We start from the raw sequence: 18,308 nt of genomic DNA on the forward strand, positions 1-18,308 counted from the left end.
CTACGAGCGAGCCTAGCGAGTCGCTGGCACTGAATGTGATAAGCGATATTAAGGTGTGAGAGGATCTCCACGAATACACGACTGCATAAGTGCATACCCACTTTATAAATGTAGGTACCTAATTCATTCTTGAGCAAGAAAAATATTCGATCACTACTCGCTTTCCCCCCGTCTAGTAGACAGCTGCTGACGGCAGCTGGATTGACAGCCAAGGGCCGAAGCCAAGCGGGAACACCTCGCACAGCGGCACGTGGAGCCCTAACCGCCACGAGCACCGCGAACTCGAATGTATAACCTTATAAATATACATCCGCATCTGATTCTAACTTGTGCGTTATACAATCACAGAAAACTCATCTATCTTCGACGTACTAGTCGAACAAAATTCCGTTTGCTAATTTAAGGCCGAATTATCTACACTAAACGTTTGAAATTTGCTAGTCTTTGTACGGTTATTCTTTCAATAGCAATGAAAACGGGTCACTATGTATGAAGATTACCACAGAAGCAACCTATTTCTGTTATTTTAAACTGTAGTTCAGTTATACAGGAAGCCACCAAAGTGCATGTACCCACTTTATAAATGAATTCCATTTAAAGTGGTATTCCGACACGTAACACAATGTATGAAAACTTCCATACAAAGCGACCCGGACTGCTCCAAAGTATTATACAATATGACTTTACCGCACGAGGTCATTGACACTTTTTGCACACGACACCACGCTCAGTACTCCCTGTACTAGTCGACGTCTCTGGCGGACAACCTGCGGCGGCGGGCGCGCACGCACGGCAACCGCCAAGGTTGACACTTGTTGCACACGACACCACGCTCAGTACTCCCTGTACTTGTCCACGTCTCTGGCGGACAACCTGCGGCGGCGGGCGCGCACGCACGGCAACCGCCAAGGTTGACACTTGTTGCACACGACACCACGCTCAGTACTCCCTGTACTTGTCGACGTCTCTGGCGGACAACCTGCGGCGGCGGGCGCGCACGCACGGCAACCGCCAAGGTTGACACTTGTTGCACACGACACCACGCTCAGTACTCCCTGTACTTGTCGACGTCTCTGGCGGACAACCTGCGGCGGCGGGCGCGCACGCACGGCAACCGCCAAGGTTGACACTTGTTGCACACGACACCACGCTCAGTACTCCCTGTACTTGTCGACGTCTCTGGCGGACAACCTGCGGCGGCGGGCGCGCACGCACGGCAACCGCCAAGGTTGACACTTGTTGCACACGACACCACGCTCAGTACTCCCTGTACTTGTCCACGTCTCTGGCGGACAACCTGCGGCGGCGGGCGCGCACGCACGGCAACCGCCAAGGTTGACACTTGTTGCACACGACACCACGCTCAGTACTCCCTGTACTTGTCGACGTCTCTGGCGGACAACCTGCGGCGGCGGGCGCGCACGCACGGCAACCGCCAAGGTTGACACTTGTTGCACACGACACCACGCTCAGTACTCCCTGTACTTGTCCACGTCTCTGGCGGACAACCTGCGGCGGCGGGCGCGCACGCACGGCAACCGCCAAGGTCACGAGTCGTGCAGCAGCCGCTGGTAGTGCGGGAACACCTCGTACGGCGGCACGTGCAGCCCGAACTCGAGGGCTACGAGAACCGCGAACTCGAACTTCATCAAGTCCTTTCGGTTCACTCTGAACGTTGTTTCGATGCGCTGTTGATAGAAATAAGTTATTCATATTTAATACGATTCACACCATAATTAGTACCTAAATAAGATATTGTAAACAACATGTTAGATAGTGCCGAAGCCGAAATACCTACAAGCTATAAGTCTCGAAACTATACAGGATGGATTTTCTTTTGGGGTCAGTGAGGGCAGCTACCAGATCCCTTGCTGCTACGAGAAAACGGTCTTAGAAGACCTTCCCTCGATTTCAAATTAATGAAGATTGGCTTTTACAGATTTTGAAAAAAAACATACAGGGTGGTAGAAAAACTGTCATTTTTGACAAACTTTTTTTTTGATGCCAATCGATCCCATTCCTATTCAGGATCAAAAGCTTGTATGGAACCAAAAAAAAATTTCCGGCTAGAAAAGCCACAAATCGAGGTAAACTATTCCCATACAATTTGTATGAAAATGAAAACTTTTATTTTTCACATGCTATTTTTGTATGCCAATCGATTCCATTCCTATCCAGTATCAATAGTTTCCTAGGGGTCAACTTTCGATAATGTACTAAAAAGCCACAAATTAATAAAAACTTTTGCATACATTTACTATGGAGAAAACGTGAAATTTAATTCACATTTTTCTATCTGCCCAATCAGTCCTGTTACATTTAAGGATCATAATACTGTATGAAGACATTGCTGTAAGTCTATACCTACTCACCCGGCAAGCCCTTCTTTCCCGGCGTCTGCAGTAATGTACTATTATGGAACATTCAAAGATTGTTTAATTGTCATCTACAATTCTAGGTCTAATTCTATCTACCAACTAGATACTGTATAGCTGGAATTTAAAACTAAGTAGTTACCTCAATTAATGCCTTCAATGTTTCTCCCTTGACGTCATTTAGTTTAGCAGACAACAACAAGCAGGCGCCAGCACACAACTTTCTATTATCTTTCGTAATGAGATTCGCCAGAATCAACTTTTCGAAGTAGACGTACGCTTGAGCGACGGATAGCAAGTCGATGCCGCCACTGTCATGTTTGGCTATCTTGCGCATCTCCTTCTTAATGCTATAAGAAAAAAAAATGGTACCTAAGAGATATCAATCAAGCAATCACGTGTTATCTTTATTAGATTCAAGTGTGTGTGAGCCAATCAAAAACTATAGTGTATAGTTGTGTCGTGGTCTTAAGGGCTACCCCACAGTCCCCACACTTGACTGGCGTCGGCGTCTAGTAAACTCTATGGCTGCTGCTCGACGCAACGTCGTAACTGCGCAGCGACGTCATTTCCCATAGCGCTGACTAGACGCCGACGCTCAAAAGACGTTAGTGTGGGGTGGCCCTAAGGTGTGTCCACGATTGCGTCATTTAACCTTTTGAACGCCAATGACCGATATATACGCACCGCAGGTCCAACGCCAAAGACGTATTAATCGGTCATAGACCATAGAGTAACATAGACCTAGGTGCATATGCATAAAGTTCAATTTCAGTTTTGACACTTCGGTGACGTGGCATCTGAGAGACAGCTTGTGTTTGACACGGCGTCGAAAATGTTAATAGCATTTCATCTCTGACGCATAACTTTGAAACGTATCGTATCCTGTATCATGCTCGAGAGCGAAAAGGTCAGCATATTCACGTATCTTTTCGCGTTCAGAATCACGATACGCTACGGAGATATGACACAAATGTGGAGCCGATTTTATTTACAATACCTACGTGTATTTTTAAATAATTAATTGAAATTTGTTTTAGGTTCATTTTTAAAAGTACAGGGATTGTATTAAGACATCTGTGGATTAATCAAATCCTTACCTTCTCAATTTGCTAAGAGTTAGTTTGAGGTGTGGGAATTTCTCTCTAAATTTATCGTTGAGTTCCTTCTTCAAGTCTTGTGGACGGACGTAGTCGATGATGGAGGTCATGTAGGACGTGAACGTGAGTAGAGTCCTGTGCTTGCCGGCGATCAGCTCGGGGTCGTCTAGGACGTTGGGACAATACTGCACCTGGACAAAACACAAGGTCACAGTTCTAACCTAACCCACTTTTCTGATAGCGGTTCGGTTTTGTGAGGATCGCAGTTCAAACCTAACCTAACCCACCCAGATTACGTAGACTTATCGTACCTACCAGTGGCGGTGCGTCAAACATATCCATAGGCAAGCCGGGGCTAATTTGGCTTACATATTTCCTTTACAACTCTGCTCAAACGTCCAAAAACAGGCAAGCCGGTGGGAAATGGCTTTTATAGACGCGCCGCCACTGGTACCTACTTATATTAACACAACAAATTTAGGCATTAAATTAAATAGAGATGCCTATTTGTAAAATTTGCGAAGTGACAATTTGATCAAACATCTTTTTGGATTATAATATTAGCCATATATTAGCCAATAAAAAACGTTTACTAAATAAGATTTTGTCCTAATAACATTTGACAAAGTAAAATCATGCCAAATGATAATTTGATCAAATAAATTATATGCGAAGTGTAACTTTGCTAAAGGTTCCTTTGGGAAATGAAACTATTGCGATAAGTTTGTTGGGAAGTGAAATTTGGCGAAAGGTATTTGGCCCAAACGAAAGTACACCGGTGGCAAGCAAATCTTTTTAATGGTTTTGCTTTTTTCTGTGAAAATTAGAACGTTGCTTCTGTAAAATATTTATATTTCTTGCACCATTTTTGAGAAAAGCACTATATATGACTCGGCTGGAAGGCTACTTGCTGGCTTCGAATTCAATTAAACGAATCCTCAGCCAGCAAGTAGCTACTTCCGAACCTCGACAATAATGTACTATTTCGTATTTACTTTTTGCGTTTTGCAGATACGCGATTACAAATTGTAGAACGCTAACCTTGATACACCGATTCACGAGGCGGTATATCGTCATACTTCAGCTATTAAAACTTCTATAACATTTTGCACTAAAATTGTGCAAGACACGTTTTAGCATGCATATTTCTATGTTAAAACAGGTAGATACTTACATATTTTGGCGTCAGTAACGACGCTTCCTCCCAATCGAATGTTTTGGTATCAACAGTACTCAGGGGCGGCGACGCGGCCATTTGGGGCCTCTGCGAGGACTCATACGAGAAGCACCTGCAATTATTACCATCTTTAACAAAGTTTATATAAAACGGAAAAATACAGGTTAATCTTTACCCATGCGGACCCCGGACTAATTAAAAATGCAACCAGGATAAGCACTCAGGATAAGTTATTGTACCCATGCATGTTAATAAAAGATGGAAGAAATACCTAATTCAATATGCATTATCTAGCATGAGCTGCAGTTATGATACGTATATAAGAGAACTAAACTAGAGAATAGAAAAAAAAAGAGATAAATGTAAGGCGAATCGGGTTACGCGCGTCTGGGATTATTGCGTCTATTCGTTATTTCTCGAATACTGTTTATTTATCCAAGCTCCCAGGCTTTCATCGCTAGATGACGAAAGCTCTTATAATTCACGTTAATTTAAAAAGAACTCAAATTTGCGTCTATTATAACCCCTCAGTTACATTTATCCCGGCTGACCATAGTTAATAATAAGGATTAAGTAGGTATGTGAAGCTAAGCTAGCTCTTTAACTATGAGACTATTATATGGCACTGAATGTTGTAATGAAAAGTGAACCAAATAAGTTGAAGATGTTCCTTTTCTCCATATTATGTAGTCATACTAGCTAGTGGAATGAAGTTGAAACACATTCATTAGGTATCTACAGAAGGGCAGAGAGGTGATATCCCTATCATGCCCCGGATGGAATAAATAATTATAGTTGCGGCTGTTTCCTTAGCAACAAAGTCTAAAAGTATTCCTAGTTTCAACTAGATGAAGAAACGTATGCAGTTAATTTCAGCCTGTACTAGTTTCCGCTAAAATCTTAACCAAGAGACCAATACTAGAACTTATTTCGTCGCAATAAGGTTTACTAAAAGGCCAGGGAGCCTAACCAAGATGACAATCGTACATCGACAAACGCCAAACGAAAAGAAAAAATGTATTGGGTTGACAGATGCTTAGAAAAGTCACGTGAATATTTCGATAGGTACATTATTTAACTTTCGATGGACGTGTTTTTGAACAATGATTGTCATCTTGGCTACGCCCCCAGTACAACGTATCGACGATTGTTGTCCTTTCCGTGTAATGTAAATAAGTACCTACTTATGTTAAAGTTACAACATGCACTACTATTTGTATCTACTCCAGCACTTCAATTCTCAAGTAAATGGTAACAGCAGTGTTCTAATATTATGTAAAGCCGGCTTCCCACGGCCCGTTTTTTCACAGATCTGACCGCGCCTCTACAGGCCGAAGATCGTGGGAACGGTCGCATCCGACGAGGCCTGTCGTCACCCGTCCGATCCGTTGGGAGTCGGTAACTTCAAAGGCGCGTCGCGGCGCGGCGCGACGGTGCCTGTAGGGGCGCGTCTGCGTCGGTTCATTTCACCTGGGACAGCGCACAGGCCTCGTCGGATGCGACCGTTCCCACGATCTGTCGGCCTGTAGAGGCGCGGTCAGATCTGTGAAAATACGGGTCGTGGGAAGCCGGCTTAATCAACCGCACAGGCATCCAAAGGCGTGGCGCGATCCGGCCTGGCCTGTAATAAACACGGGCCGTGGGAAGCCGGCTTAAGAATGTTGAGCTGCAAAAGTACCTACACACCGACTGAAATTAATTAATAAAGTGGGTATGCACTTTTGTAAGTGCGTGTACATTAGAATGCTCGTGTTATATTAAAAAAAATTACATGCGGCTCTGCCGTCACAGATATGCAACGTCACATAAAAAGGTCATAAAAATCTCGCTTCTGTTATTACTAAACTCGCCTATGCCTCGTATTGTAACTTCTACTCCTGTTCTACTCTTGAGTTTTAAGAAATCTTGTTATGTGACTGTTGTATAAAATACAATATATTATTATACTTACTACTAAATTACATTATTACTAGGTACATGCAAATTGCATAATGATAAATATATACGTAGGTATTTCAGTTTATATGATCTTCTGAAATATGTACTGAGTAGCATATATTAAACTTGATATATTAAAAGTAATTATATGTTTTACTACGAAAATACCTATAATCTAATTTTCATCTAAAAGGCACTTTATCATCGTATCTTTAGGCTCGTGCCGCCCAGCCATACGAAATTATTATTATTTTTTAGTTAGGTTGATTTTAATTTGTTCCAAAAATTCACGAGATAAAAGAAATTGTACTTTGTTTTGATGAAGGTTGAAATTCCATTGAAACAGAGTATACATCGTAATGTACATTGGGCGGCACGAGGATATAGTAGCTTGAGCAAAATATGATTATGTGTGCTGCATAGCTTAGGAGAAACATTTCATTGTTTACCATTTTTTATCCGTGTGCCTCGTCAATAACTTAGTTCTGAAATATAAATGGGTTAGTGATGAAATGAAGGATGCATGTGGGCGCTGAAATTTAACATCTAAAGTACAATCAAAAGCAATGACATCGGGTCACTTTGTATGGCAATTTCCAAAGATAATGACCCGTTTCATTATATCGGCAATTTGTAATAAACTTTTATGATATTTTATCATGATTATGACTGTCAAAATGAACATTTATAGGTTTGTGAAACTTGTAAACTTTAATTCCTGTGATTCCTGTATAGTTTGTGCCATCCACGTAGACGCGCTCCATAACTCTTCTTCCTATTCATAATCGAATCGCTTATAATAAACAGTTCTGTCTATACAGTAGCAGACTAGCAGACATCGCTAATTAATGTGTATAGACAGAACAACTACACTGCTAAAAGGTTGTACACTTGTACTATAAGGAATAAGAGTAGGGCGCATTTTCATAGATAGCACGAACTATATAATGTGCAGTGTTTTGTGATATGTAATTAGGGTTACCAGATCCGAATTTCTATTTATAGGGACCATTCTATCCGGGATTCCGTTCCCACGTGAAACTTTACACGCATAAAGTTAAAGTGTTCTAAATAGGATTTTCCAGGTTTTTCGATAGCAATCGGAACGTCCCGAAAAATTCAAGACATCTGGTAACCCTATATTGTCAGGTGACAACCAAAACTCACTAATTACTATCACAAGTTAAGAGCCAGAGTGAACCATGCATGTAACAGAATAAGGTTAATTTTTGTTTAATATATTTTGTTGCAATTAGCAAGTTTTGTTAGTCACCTGACGGTATGTAATAACCACCATGATTCATATTACAATACAGATCAATTAAAAGAACAACTAACATGACCATTCACATTTCACATTAAAACTGTACATTAAAAAAGTCTAAAAGCGTGGTATTGTTGCGAGTTTTTGTATCTGACTTGATTTGAAACAGCAAACACAAAATTAAAATAGTATTATTTTTAAACTTGAATTACCTGGCTATAACATGAGGATGGCGATTCATCATCTTCCAACTAGCCTTGTCACTAAAGTCACCTTCATACATCTTTCGATATTGTTCTCTGGTACACACTCTGGATGGTACAAGCAGTTTTGAATAGGAGATATCTTGGCCATTTTCCTCTTTTTCCAATCCAAGGAGATCAAAAGGATCAACACCATTGTCAGTAATTGCTGAGAGTGGTCTTGTGGAACCGGAAGTGTTGCGACGGCGACCGCCATCTTTTCTGTGGTCAGAACTAAAAAAATAAATAAAAGATTAAATGGACAATCCACATTAAGGCTTCTTCAAAGCTTGTAACATGCGATTTTAGATAATTGCTGGCTAAGTAGGAGCAACGAATTCAATCAACCGATCAAATGCGGCAATGTATTGCAAATCAATGCGATTATCGGTGACATTTGGAGAGGTCATTACGCACGACGCACGACCGATCAGCGAACCTCACGCGAGTTAAGCTCGCGCGGCGTAAACGTCTACATTGCATATATTTGCATAATTGCATATCAAGGTTCAAGGTTTTGTCGCGCATAATGAAGCCTCAGCGTTAAGAATTCCTAAACTGTATACATACCGAGGATTCCTGACAGTTTTTGAATATGGTATAGTACTGAATATAACACACGGCACACCTAAACCAGATGCAAATGCCAGCCTTTCATTTCTAAACGAAACTCCCTTGGTTAAGGGACGAATGCATCGCAACTCCTTTGTATGAACCTGGTTTTCAGGGATACATGTACTGCTAGTGCGGAAGCGACCTGAATAAAATAAGATTAAAGTTCTGTTATTTGGTGTAGGGTACACTGCACACTGGTTCAGCAATCTACCGCAGTAGGATGACTAACATATCAATCATGCAGATCATGCTGTCTGCAGGTTTGACCTTAGTGTTTTGTGCTGAGCATGTTTACTTGTTTAATCACATATTTCACTCTGCTCACTGCTGCAATAGCTAAATATGGAATTAGTGTATGAATCGTCTTATTTGAAGCATTTGATGAAAGGTTTCAACAAATAAAAATAATGTACCTATAATCAGGAAAATAGTCAAAAACTTATTATAAAGCTTTCATTCCTGGAAATTTCACAGTGAACATAGTGGCAGTGGTACCAGTGACCAAGGGTAGGAAGCCAGTTCTAGCCGGTTTCGGTTTCAGTAGCTGCTGTAACTATGTTGCTTTCTACCCTTATTTTATTGGATAAAAAACAAAAGTGTTGGTTACTGGTTCCTGTCGGTCACTGGTGCCATTATGTCACACTCAATGTCATGTGAATATTACTTGTCTACTAATATTCTCTGTTATATATCATAGCATGCCACTTTATTATATAAATAACATTGATCATGTATATTTCAAATAGGTTATCAACTTATCATTTGTCTTGATTTTGATAAGATTATAAAGATAAGATAATTACCAAAATTCAAGCTTTCTGAACTGCTCTTATCATCAATATTGATGCCAGTAAGTGATGATAGATGTACTTTCTTGGCCCGGGCTCCTGCCAGCTTTTCTTTGAATAACTCGTGATTCCCAGATGAACATCTTAAAAAAAACAATATAGACAAATAAGTGACGGTATAGCCCATATAAGTATTTTTTTTAGTACAAAAAGATTAAGCTGACAAAAATAAGCCATGCTTTATTTTGTTAACTTGGCAGGCCTAACTGCATAACATAACAACAGTAAAATTTAAGTCCTAATTCTCAGGTAGGTAAACAAGCACAAATGTTTACCACTACTACACAAGTTTTAAATACAAATATAATAACAAAAGTAATTTATAAAACACAGCATGAAAGAGCTGAGCATACCTTTCTCTAAACACATGATTGGCAACAGCTTTGACTGGAGTGATGCTAGTGTTGGGATCGGAGTCCGAGCTCACAGAAGGGTTGTCGACGACGCGGTGCGCAGGGCTCTGCGGCGCTTTGCGGCGGACACTCTCGTGGCCTTTATCCTTCTCCACCCCATTTACCAGCTCAACGGCCTTGGTGTCCGATTTCTCGCTCTTCTTAACGACGTGACATAACTCCGTATCCTTGAACGTCCCATCCAGAGATATGTTCGACAGAAAATTCACAGCGGCGAGACGTCTTCTTGCTTTTTCGTATTTATTACGATGGTTGGACATTTTGAACACTTATAACAATGACAGAACAACACTATTCATACATTAAACTCAATTTTGCGACAACCTTAACAGTGATATCCCATTAAACTTCCTCAAACTCTCATAAACCTAATCGTATTACAAAACCACTGTATGTTATGTTATGATCTTAAGATGTCTCTCCAGTTACGCGACCCTCACAACTGCTTATTAAAAACTACTTTATGCAATCTGAATAAAGCTCAAAGCTTAAATTTAACGGTGGATTGGTCAATGAAATAAATTATAATTATTTTTGTCCTAAAACTAGACGATTCCGCAATTTCCGCAAATAAATTTGACATTTTGATATTCCATTCATTAGTTTGACAGTTATGGGGTTGCTGGTTAAGTATTATAAAAAACGCCGAAAAATGCATTGATGTGAGGATTCCTTTGAGTATATAGCCTAAGGAGATGTGATACACGGGCGACCCCCTCCGGCAAAGTACATTGGTCAACTGTTCAAACACGTTATATAAAACTACTTGAAGTCGCTTCACCGTAGAGCTGGGTCGTTTCGAGTTTTCCGTGAAACGAAACGTAACCGTTTCTTTAAATCACGTAACTGTTTTCAAAAACAGTTTCTAAAATAACTGGATTCCCAGTGTGTGTCGAACGAAACGAAACGAAATCGCATTGAATTTAGAAACGTACGTACTAGTTTTTAAAACAAAATTATACAATCAACTTCCCTTCGTACTTTGTTCAGGCTCGTCTAATATAACTTGACCCCTAACTTCAGTACTTTATAAAGATAAATCGATAGGTCACACATAAAATGGCCCCTAAATTCGTGATGCTAGCGAGTGTTTGTTAAGCGTCGTGAATTATTTTTAAAGTAGTCCAACTGGCGCCAATTTCGCTACTTGCTTAAATTTTACGCATTAAAAGATTCCTTAATTTAAACCCTAATGCTTAGAAAATAGAGCACTTATTTATCTAACGAACATTGAAGTTTTTGAATATAATGCCTGCTAAAAAGCGCGATTAGCGTCTACCTGACAAAGCTCAATACGTTTCGTTTCGTTTTTATCTCTATCTCGCTCTTTCGTTAGCCGATAACCTATAACTGTCCCTGCTCATCGGAAAACGAATAAAACAGTTTTAGAGCTGCATTTTGCTTTGCGATAGTTGCGTCCGTTATGCGTGGTTATGAGCGACTATGTTATCGTATGCCGCCGCCTCTTTGTCATCGTTTTTATAAAAACAGTTTGTCGTTCCTACCACAAACTGTTATTTCGTTACAGCACAAGAAAGTGTTTTTAAAAACACTTACGGAAAAAAACGCTCAGCTCTACTTCACCGCCATTTTGCATCGTTCCGTGTCGCGAGACGTTTCTCTTAAAAAATGATGACTTGTGCAGTATTATCGTGTAAAAGGCGATCTGATAGCTCAAATTCGCAACAAGATCGCGTTTCCTATCATATATAAGTATTTATACTAACTATTAAATGTATATTGAAGTACAATCTCCATTTAAAGAAAAAACCGTTGCGATACATAAACGACAGAAAAATGTAAACATGAATACAGTGGTACGGGGACGAATCGGTCTTAAGGGATGTGACAAAGTCAAAAAAGCGACTCAACATTTGAATGATTGAATGAATCATTCATTCATTCAATCACTGCAGTTTGTTTAATATAGCTGATCAAGCAAATAATGTCAGAAAAAGACGCGAAATTCAAATTTTCTATGGGACGATATCTTTACCTATGTATCAGCCCGGAAAACCTGCGGGCGACAGTTCATTCCACAGTTTAGCTGTGCGTGCTGGCTAAGACACAAAGACACATAAATACAGACAGCCATACATACAAACAATCATTTTATTGGCTACCTAATATCTTCAATGTACAGAATTTTCACTTTTACAATTTTATAATAAATAGTAGTAGTATAAGACAATTCAGTTCATTCATCAAACTGATTTGACTCATTCTTCAAATGTGTCCCATCACTATCATGTTCGTATGTATGCTGCATAGTTATGTGAAAACTCTGTTTGTGTGCGTGTAATTTTTGATGTGTTGAACTTTTTTGTAGTGTGCGTTTGTCGCAACAGCAAAATCTGTGTCTGTTGAGTTACTTATCTTTTGGTGGTGTGCTGTAGGTGTTTACCTCGCCCCCCGCTAAAAGTGGCGAAAAAATTTGTTCGAAGAGTTTACGTTATCACACCTCCTTAGGCTATATACTCAAAGGAGGATTCATAATACTGTCATAGTGTAGAAAGCCGGTAAAAAGCAAATTGTAGACTGTGTACTCAAAATAATGATGAAGAGGACATTATTGAAACTAAATAACAAACTATAGCTGGTCAACCAAACCTTGTCAGTAAAAAAAGGCACGAAATTCAAATTTTCTATGGAACGATATCCCTTCGAACCTACATTTTTCAAATTTACCGCCTTTTTCTACTGTCAAGATCTGGTTGACCAAGTGTAAGTAATTAAGACTTCGGGTAATCATGGTAAACCATAATCATCAATTAAATGTGAAGTGCCACCCGACTTGGTTTTTGTATGCTATTAAATTATCTTATACAAAACAAATGTAGATCGTCAAAGGACTATCTCATTTCAAACATAGACAGAGAGAATCATACTATCTTCGTCTTACACTAGTACTAACACCCAAAAGAAAAGAATAAGAATAGTTTTTTAAAGTGAAAACTACTTTAGCGGCGCTGTGCACTATTTGAGGTGGGGAAAAAATGTTAAACTCGAGACAGCGTAAGACGATCACGTGACCGTAAGACGGACACGTGACCTGATCGAAAAACTGTTCCATGTCATTGAGATTTCTTTATTGATTTAAATGCCATCTAGTGAGTTTCGCTCGAACTGCTATTAATATAACTAGAGTACTAACAGTGATGTGCTTAGGGGTTTCAAGTAATTAACGCTAACGCTAGATGGCGTTAACCTCAATTATACAGAGTGCATTTTGGACTAGTCATTGAGTTTTCACTTCTGCCGGCACTCCCTGAGTGCAACCCGTTGTTTTTTGTTCTTATTTACTGACAAATTTGGTTTTACCAACTATACTTTAAATACAGATATTGTATCAAAAATACTACCGTTTATGTGAATATAATATCTTCAGTTGCATCCGTAGGTGTGTGTTGTCAAAATTATTGATCATTATGCGGCTCGTTGCCATTTGAAATGAAAATTCTTAGACTCTTAGTTTGCTGGTTTTGATGGAACTCAAACTATTCATACATAGTAACAATTAATGAATAGTAGACTGATTAAATTAATCTAACTAACTTACTAACATAGTACTATAGTACATCGTGTATAGATGGTCAAGCAAATCTTGTCAGTAGAAAAAGGCGCGAAATTCAAATATTCTATGGGACGATATCCCTTCGCGCCTACATTTTTCAAATTTGCCGCCTTTTTCTACTGACAAGATTTGCTTGACCATCTATATTGCCAAAAATCATCAGACAATCAACGTTGTACTGAATCGGGAACTGTTAGCTGTTTACAAAGTTAAGTTTTCAAAGACAATTTTCTTAAAGATATTATTTATTCATATTGATTACAAGGTTATACATTTTTATATACAAGGCTTTAAATATCTCGGGAGTATCATTAATAACAAATCAAGATGTAGTCAAGATATTATTACTCGAATCGCAATAGCCAAACAAGCCTTTAACTTAACAATAAAAAACATATTTTCAAATCTAAAATGTCTACCAACACTAAAAAACATTTTATTAAATCCTACATCTGGAGCATCGCCTTATACGCCTGCGAAACGTGGACACTGACACAAAGAGATAGAGAAAGATTGGAAAGCTTCGAAATGTGGTGTTGGCGGAGAATGGAAGGGATTAGTTGGACAGAAAAAATATCAAATGTTAGGGTTCTCGATAGGATTACAGAGAAAAGAAATATAATAAAAACAATAGAAAATAGAAGAGGAATACTAATTGGACATCTGCTAAGACACGACCTGTTCCTTAAGAACATTATAGAAGGAAAAATAGAGGGAAAGAGAAGGAGAGGAAGACCGAGGAAAAAAATATTTCAACCAAATAAAAGAAAAGGCTCAGGTCGTATCATACCAGAAGGTTAAGGAGTTGGCAGAGGACCGGATGAGTTGGAGATTGCTCCACCGACAAGAGCACAGCTCTTAAATAAGAAGAAGAAGAAGATTACAAGGTATTGTAATATTACAGAATTTTAGAAAAAATTACGCTGGCAACACAATTGCCGCAGAGCTATTCCAGGCATAGTTTTTTTTAAATCTTGTCAAATTCATATTTTTGAACGAAACTCCTCTGACACAAGATATTTCCAAACGGGATGTTGTTGTCAGTGGGTTTGACGTTTGTGATTGTCAGACAGATCAAATTCAATGAGAAAAGAGCTTCGGTTTTCATCTCGATTTTTTACTCTTAAATTTTAGCAGGAAAGTTAAACATCGTAATGGAGCCTAGTGTTCCAGGTTCTTCAACATCTTCTAGAGCGACTAGATTCATGATGGAAGGAGTAGGAGCGCGTGTTATACGGGGGCCAGATTGGAAGTGGGGCAAACAGGTGCTGCATAGATGTTTATAGTTGACTATTATTCTGATATATAACATCAGCTTAGATCTTTAACACTTGAAATATATTATATATACATTTTACCTTAATGCCGCCTCATTAAAAAATATATGTAAAACACTAGTTACGAACGATGAAAGTTATCTTTTTACGATGCATTCCTAAATTTCATATCCATTATTGTTAAAATTAAGATTGGTACGTATTCAAACTCGCTTTTAAGTCTATTCTTTTTATATGTTAGTATTTATTGTTATAAACTCGATAAATACAAAGTTATGTAGTAGATAAAATGCATTTAGCAATTTGTTTACAAACTATTTACAGGATGGAGGAGAGGGGCATGTAGGTACTGTGAGAAACTTTGAATCACCAGAAGAAGTTGTGGTTGTGTGGGACAATGGAACTGCTGCAAATTACAGATGCTCTGGTGCTTATGACTTGAGGATCCTGGATAGTGCTCCCACTGGTGTTAAACACGAAGGAACTATGTGTGATACGTGCCGGCAACAACCTATATTTGGTAAATTATGCTTGCTCAGTTTAACTAATCATATCCACACAATTTACAAAGAATATTTATGATACTATGAGGCATATTGGTGCTTACCATTTAATACAAATATTTTCTAAATATTTCTTTATTAGTTCAAAGTTGTTACAATTTAAATATTTCTAAGTCTTAGTTCTATTATAGGGGAAAATTTATATTATTGAATGGTAACAATGACTAATTAGATTAATACTAGAAACCCATTAATGAAAACATTGATTTCAGTATGTTATCTATAATAATATACTATATTGGCTGACTAGGTATTCGCTGGAAGTGTGCTGAATGCAGTAACTACGACTTGTGCTCTGTGTGCTACCATGGAGACAAGCATCACCTACGCCACAGATTCTACCGCATCAGTGCGCCGGGTGCACAGCGCTGCCTAGTGGAGCCCCGTCGCAAGAGCAAGAAACAAGCTGTTAGAGGAATATTCCCTGGAGCTAGGGTTGTTAGAGGGGTAAGTGTAACCTTTTTATATTATTATTTGAAGCCTAATATGTCAGTATAAGGCTCCCTCAAATTTCTCCACTACTGGGTCTAGTTCTGGGTCTATCTTTCCTTAGAAAAATATGATTTCTTTTGGAATGGTAGAGGTTGTGAAAAGAGGTAATTTCTATCATTATTTGAAAACTGTTTTTATGAAATGTGACTCGAATAAGTAATCTATCTCTTATCAAGTCAAAACCCAACCTTTGTATTTGATTTTGGCAAAAAAACCAGTTTGATTTAGACACAAATTGGAATATACTAAGTGCCAGTTGCACCATCCGTACTTCACAGACTGATCAACGTCACCCGGCGCACCACGGCGGTTTACTATGACATGCTCCAAACAATAAAATTTAGCGAACTCTTTAACGAAGACAGTTTGGTGCAACCGGCCCTTAATGGCTGTTTTCTTAATATTCTATTATGACATTTAAAGGTTGACTGGCAATGGGAAGACCAAGATGGCGGAAATGGCAGAAGAGGGAAAGTGAATGAGGTCCAAGACTGGTCCGCAGCCAGTCCCAGGTCAGCTGCCTATGTGGTCTGGGACAATGGGGCTAAGAACCTTTACAGAGTTGGATTTGAGGGAATGGCTGATCTCAAGGTAATAATATACAGAAAAAAAAAACTCCTATACCTGCAAATCTTCAGAAAATTCGCGTGTGTATGGAACAACGGTAGACAATTTCGTGAATTATTATTATTATTATTATTTGTATCTCCTTTTTGGGATCACGGGCCTATAAATCCCGGTCTTTTGATAGGCTTGCGTGGGGATATAGATCCAACACGTAGAGGCCCTTTGGAGAGCTTTAATGTCATGTAGAACGCCTGCTGGGACCCGTTTACAGGTGCAACAATAGACACCCATGAACCGGTCTCAGCAGGCATTGGAATTATTGTAGAAAAAAAAAGTGAACAGAATACCGGTCTATGGATTGAAGTTTGGGTGGACTATGAGACTGGGCTATGGCAAAGACGTACGGACACCTGCCATAACAAGGTTTACACAAGTTATCGAGGCAGGTGGTGACTTGCCGCGCACTAGATGGGCCCCTGAAACTGCCGTCGCGAAGACGACCAGGGGCAACATCGGTGTGAGCGGCTCAGGGGTGTCGAGAGGTGTACACCGCTTTCTACCCAGTGACTGTAAACAGCCACTGTGCCAACTCGCGCTTACGCAAATTTCACTTCCACCCCTGGAGCATATAGCTCTAACGACTCCTCTCTGGACGGCCAATGAAGGCAAGCCAGAGCCGAGAGTCCTGCGGGTCCCCTTGGGGTCCACTCCGACCGACGAAGACACGCCGGAGACGGAGACCCTGACCGACTCTCTGGAGCACTCGGGTCCGTGGGGTCGTTACTCCCCAACAGCTCGCCACAAGCTGCCCTGCGGGCTTATTATTATTATTATTTCGTTTTAGACAGGCAGCTGATGCTGGTGCGTCTAAATCATAGTTCACTTAGCACGATTTCACTGTTTTGATAATTTGTCCATAAGACAATGTTGTATTTTTATTTGGTAAAATGTAATTAAAATTTTAAAAGTCATGTATTCTTTGTTTTCTTTCAGGTTATGAATGATGTGAAAGGTCAAAACGTATACAAAGAACATCTTCCGCTATTGGGAGAGCTAGGCCCTGGACGCACGGGCCCTCACGGGTTGCAAGTTGGGGATCAGGTAAAGGAACTTACATTTTTGATTTTCACATTATTCTATGTATTAATGAAAAAACACTTTATATAAATAATTTTATTAAAAACTTTTAATCCATGTATTCATTAAAAAAAAAATATAAATAAAGAGTCGTAATCCATCATTTCTGAACTTAGAGGATATAACCAAAGGGAGGTGCCTTGTCTGTAATTTTCTGTACAAAACAGTCTGCCGATATTTGCGGGGGAGGGGCATGTCAAATGTATACATAACGTCAGCCCATACATTATGTATGACCATTGGCCGCCTATTTTCGACAGAGGGGAACGCCTGTTAATGGCTACTCCGTATGGTTATATCCTCTTAAGTTTCTAAAATATGCAGGGACATTTTATAGGTTAAACCAAATGCAATTTATCTAGATGACAAGATACCTAGATTTTGCTAAAATATGTAAATAAATAATTGATAAATGTGAAAATATTAGATAGACATCTCTTCCTTGTTTTGTTGCACTGGCGTTATCAGCATTAAAACTTTGTTTTAACCAAGTTGTAATACAATACTGACTTACTGAGTACCTATTATATGTAGGTAGATACAGATTTGGCTAGACGGCCTGGTAGGTGTACAGTCAAGGTATTAAATATAAACACAGACAAAGTGCTAAAAACATGTATACACGATCTTATTGCCCGTACATTTAGGTAACGTGTAAGGTTAGGTTAGGTAAGGTAATTTTGGCACTTTGTAAGTGTCGATATTTAACACTTTGTACCTAATTCG

The 18,308-nt window shown here is 39.4% G+C and overlaps 2 protein-coding genes across 3 annotated transcripts in view; one reads left to right on the forward strand and one right to left on the reverse strand.

The window, feature by feature from the left end:
• Positions 1-1,487: 1,487 nt before the first annotated feature.
• On the reverse strand, positions 1,488-10,367 carry LOC134647974 (CDK5 and ABL1 enzyme substrate 2). 2 transcript variants are annotated; one of them, XM_063502394.1, is made up of 9 exons: positions 9,913-10,367; positions 9,515-9,642; positions 8,667-8,853; positions 8,067-8,330; positions 7,040-7,075; positions 4,650-4,764; positions 3,476-3,666; positions 2,518-2,725; positions 1,488-1,688 (listed from the first exon to the last, which is right to left on the reverse strand). In XM_063502394.1, the coding sequence occupies exons 1-9, from the start codon at positions 10,230-10,232 to the stop codon at positions 1,548-1,550; spliced, it is 1,590 nt and encodes a 529-aa protein (XP_063358464.1). In that variant the 5' UTR covers positions 10,233-10,367; the 3' UTR covers positions 1,488-1,547. The 2 variants fall into 2 exon arrangements, with proteins under 2 accessions (XP_063358464.1, XP_063358465.1); XM_063502395.1 differs by lacking the exon at positions 7,040-7,075.
• A 4,299-nt stretch (positions 10,368-14,666) lies between these two features.
• Positions 14,667-18,308, forward strand: part of LOC134648013 (E3 ubiquitin-protein ligase MIB1) — a 221,570-nt gene continuing 217,928 nt past the window's right edge. The window contains exons 1-5 of the mRNA XM_063502447.1: positions 14,667-14,811; positions 15,148-15,343; positions 15,637-15,833; positions 16,302-16,469; positions 17,439-17,546. Coding sequence (XP_063358517.1) covers positions 14,701-14,811; positions 15,148-15,343; positions 15,637-15,833; positions 16,302-16,469; positions 17,439-17,546 — 780 coding nt within the window. The 5' untranslated portion in view covers positions 14,667-14,700. The remainder of the gene's footprint in view (positions 14,812-15,147; positions 15,344-15,636; positions 15,834-16,301; positions 16,470-17,438; positions 17,547-18,308) is intronic.

This window comes from Cydia amplana, chromosome 5 (genome assembly GCF_948474715.1).
Source record: "Cydia amplana chromosome 5, ilCydAmpl1.1, whole genome shotgun sequence".
NCBI lineage: Eukaryota > Metazoa > Arthropoda > Insecta > Lepidoptera > Tortricidae > Cydia > Cydia amplana.

Excerpts from the sequence above, each read along its gene's own strand:
- LOC134647974 (XM_063502394.1), bottom strand. The coding sequence starts at position 10,232 with ATGTCCAACCATCGTAATAAATACGAAAAAGCAAGAAGACGTCTCGCC. Across the intron at positions 9,643-9,912 it reads AATCATGTGTTTAGAGAAAG|ATGTTCATCTGGGAATCACG; the intron begins GTATGCTCAGCT and ends GTTTTTTTTAAG. Across the intron at positions 3,667-4,649 it reads CGTTACTGACGCCAAAATAT|GTGCAGTATTGTCCCAACGT; the intron begins GTAAGTATCTAC and ends TGTTTTGTCCAG.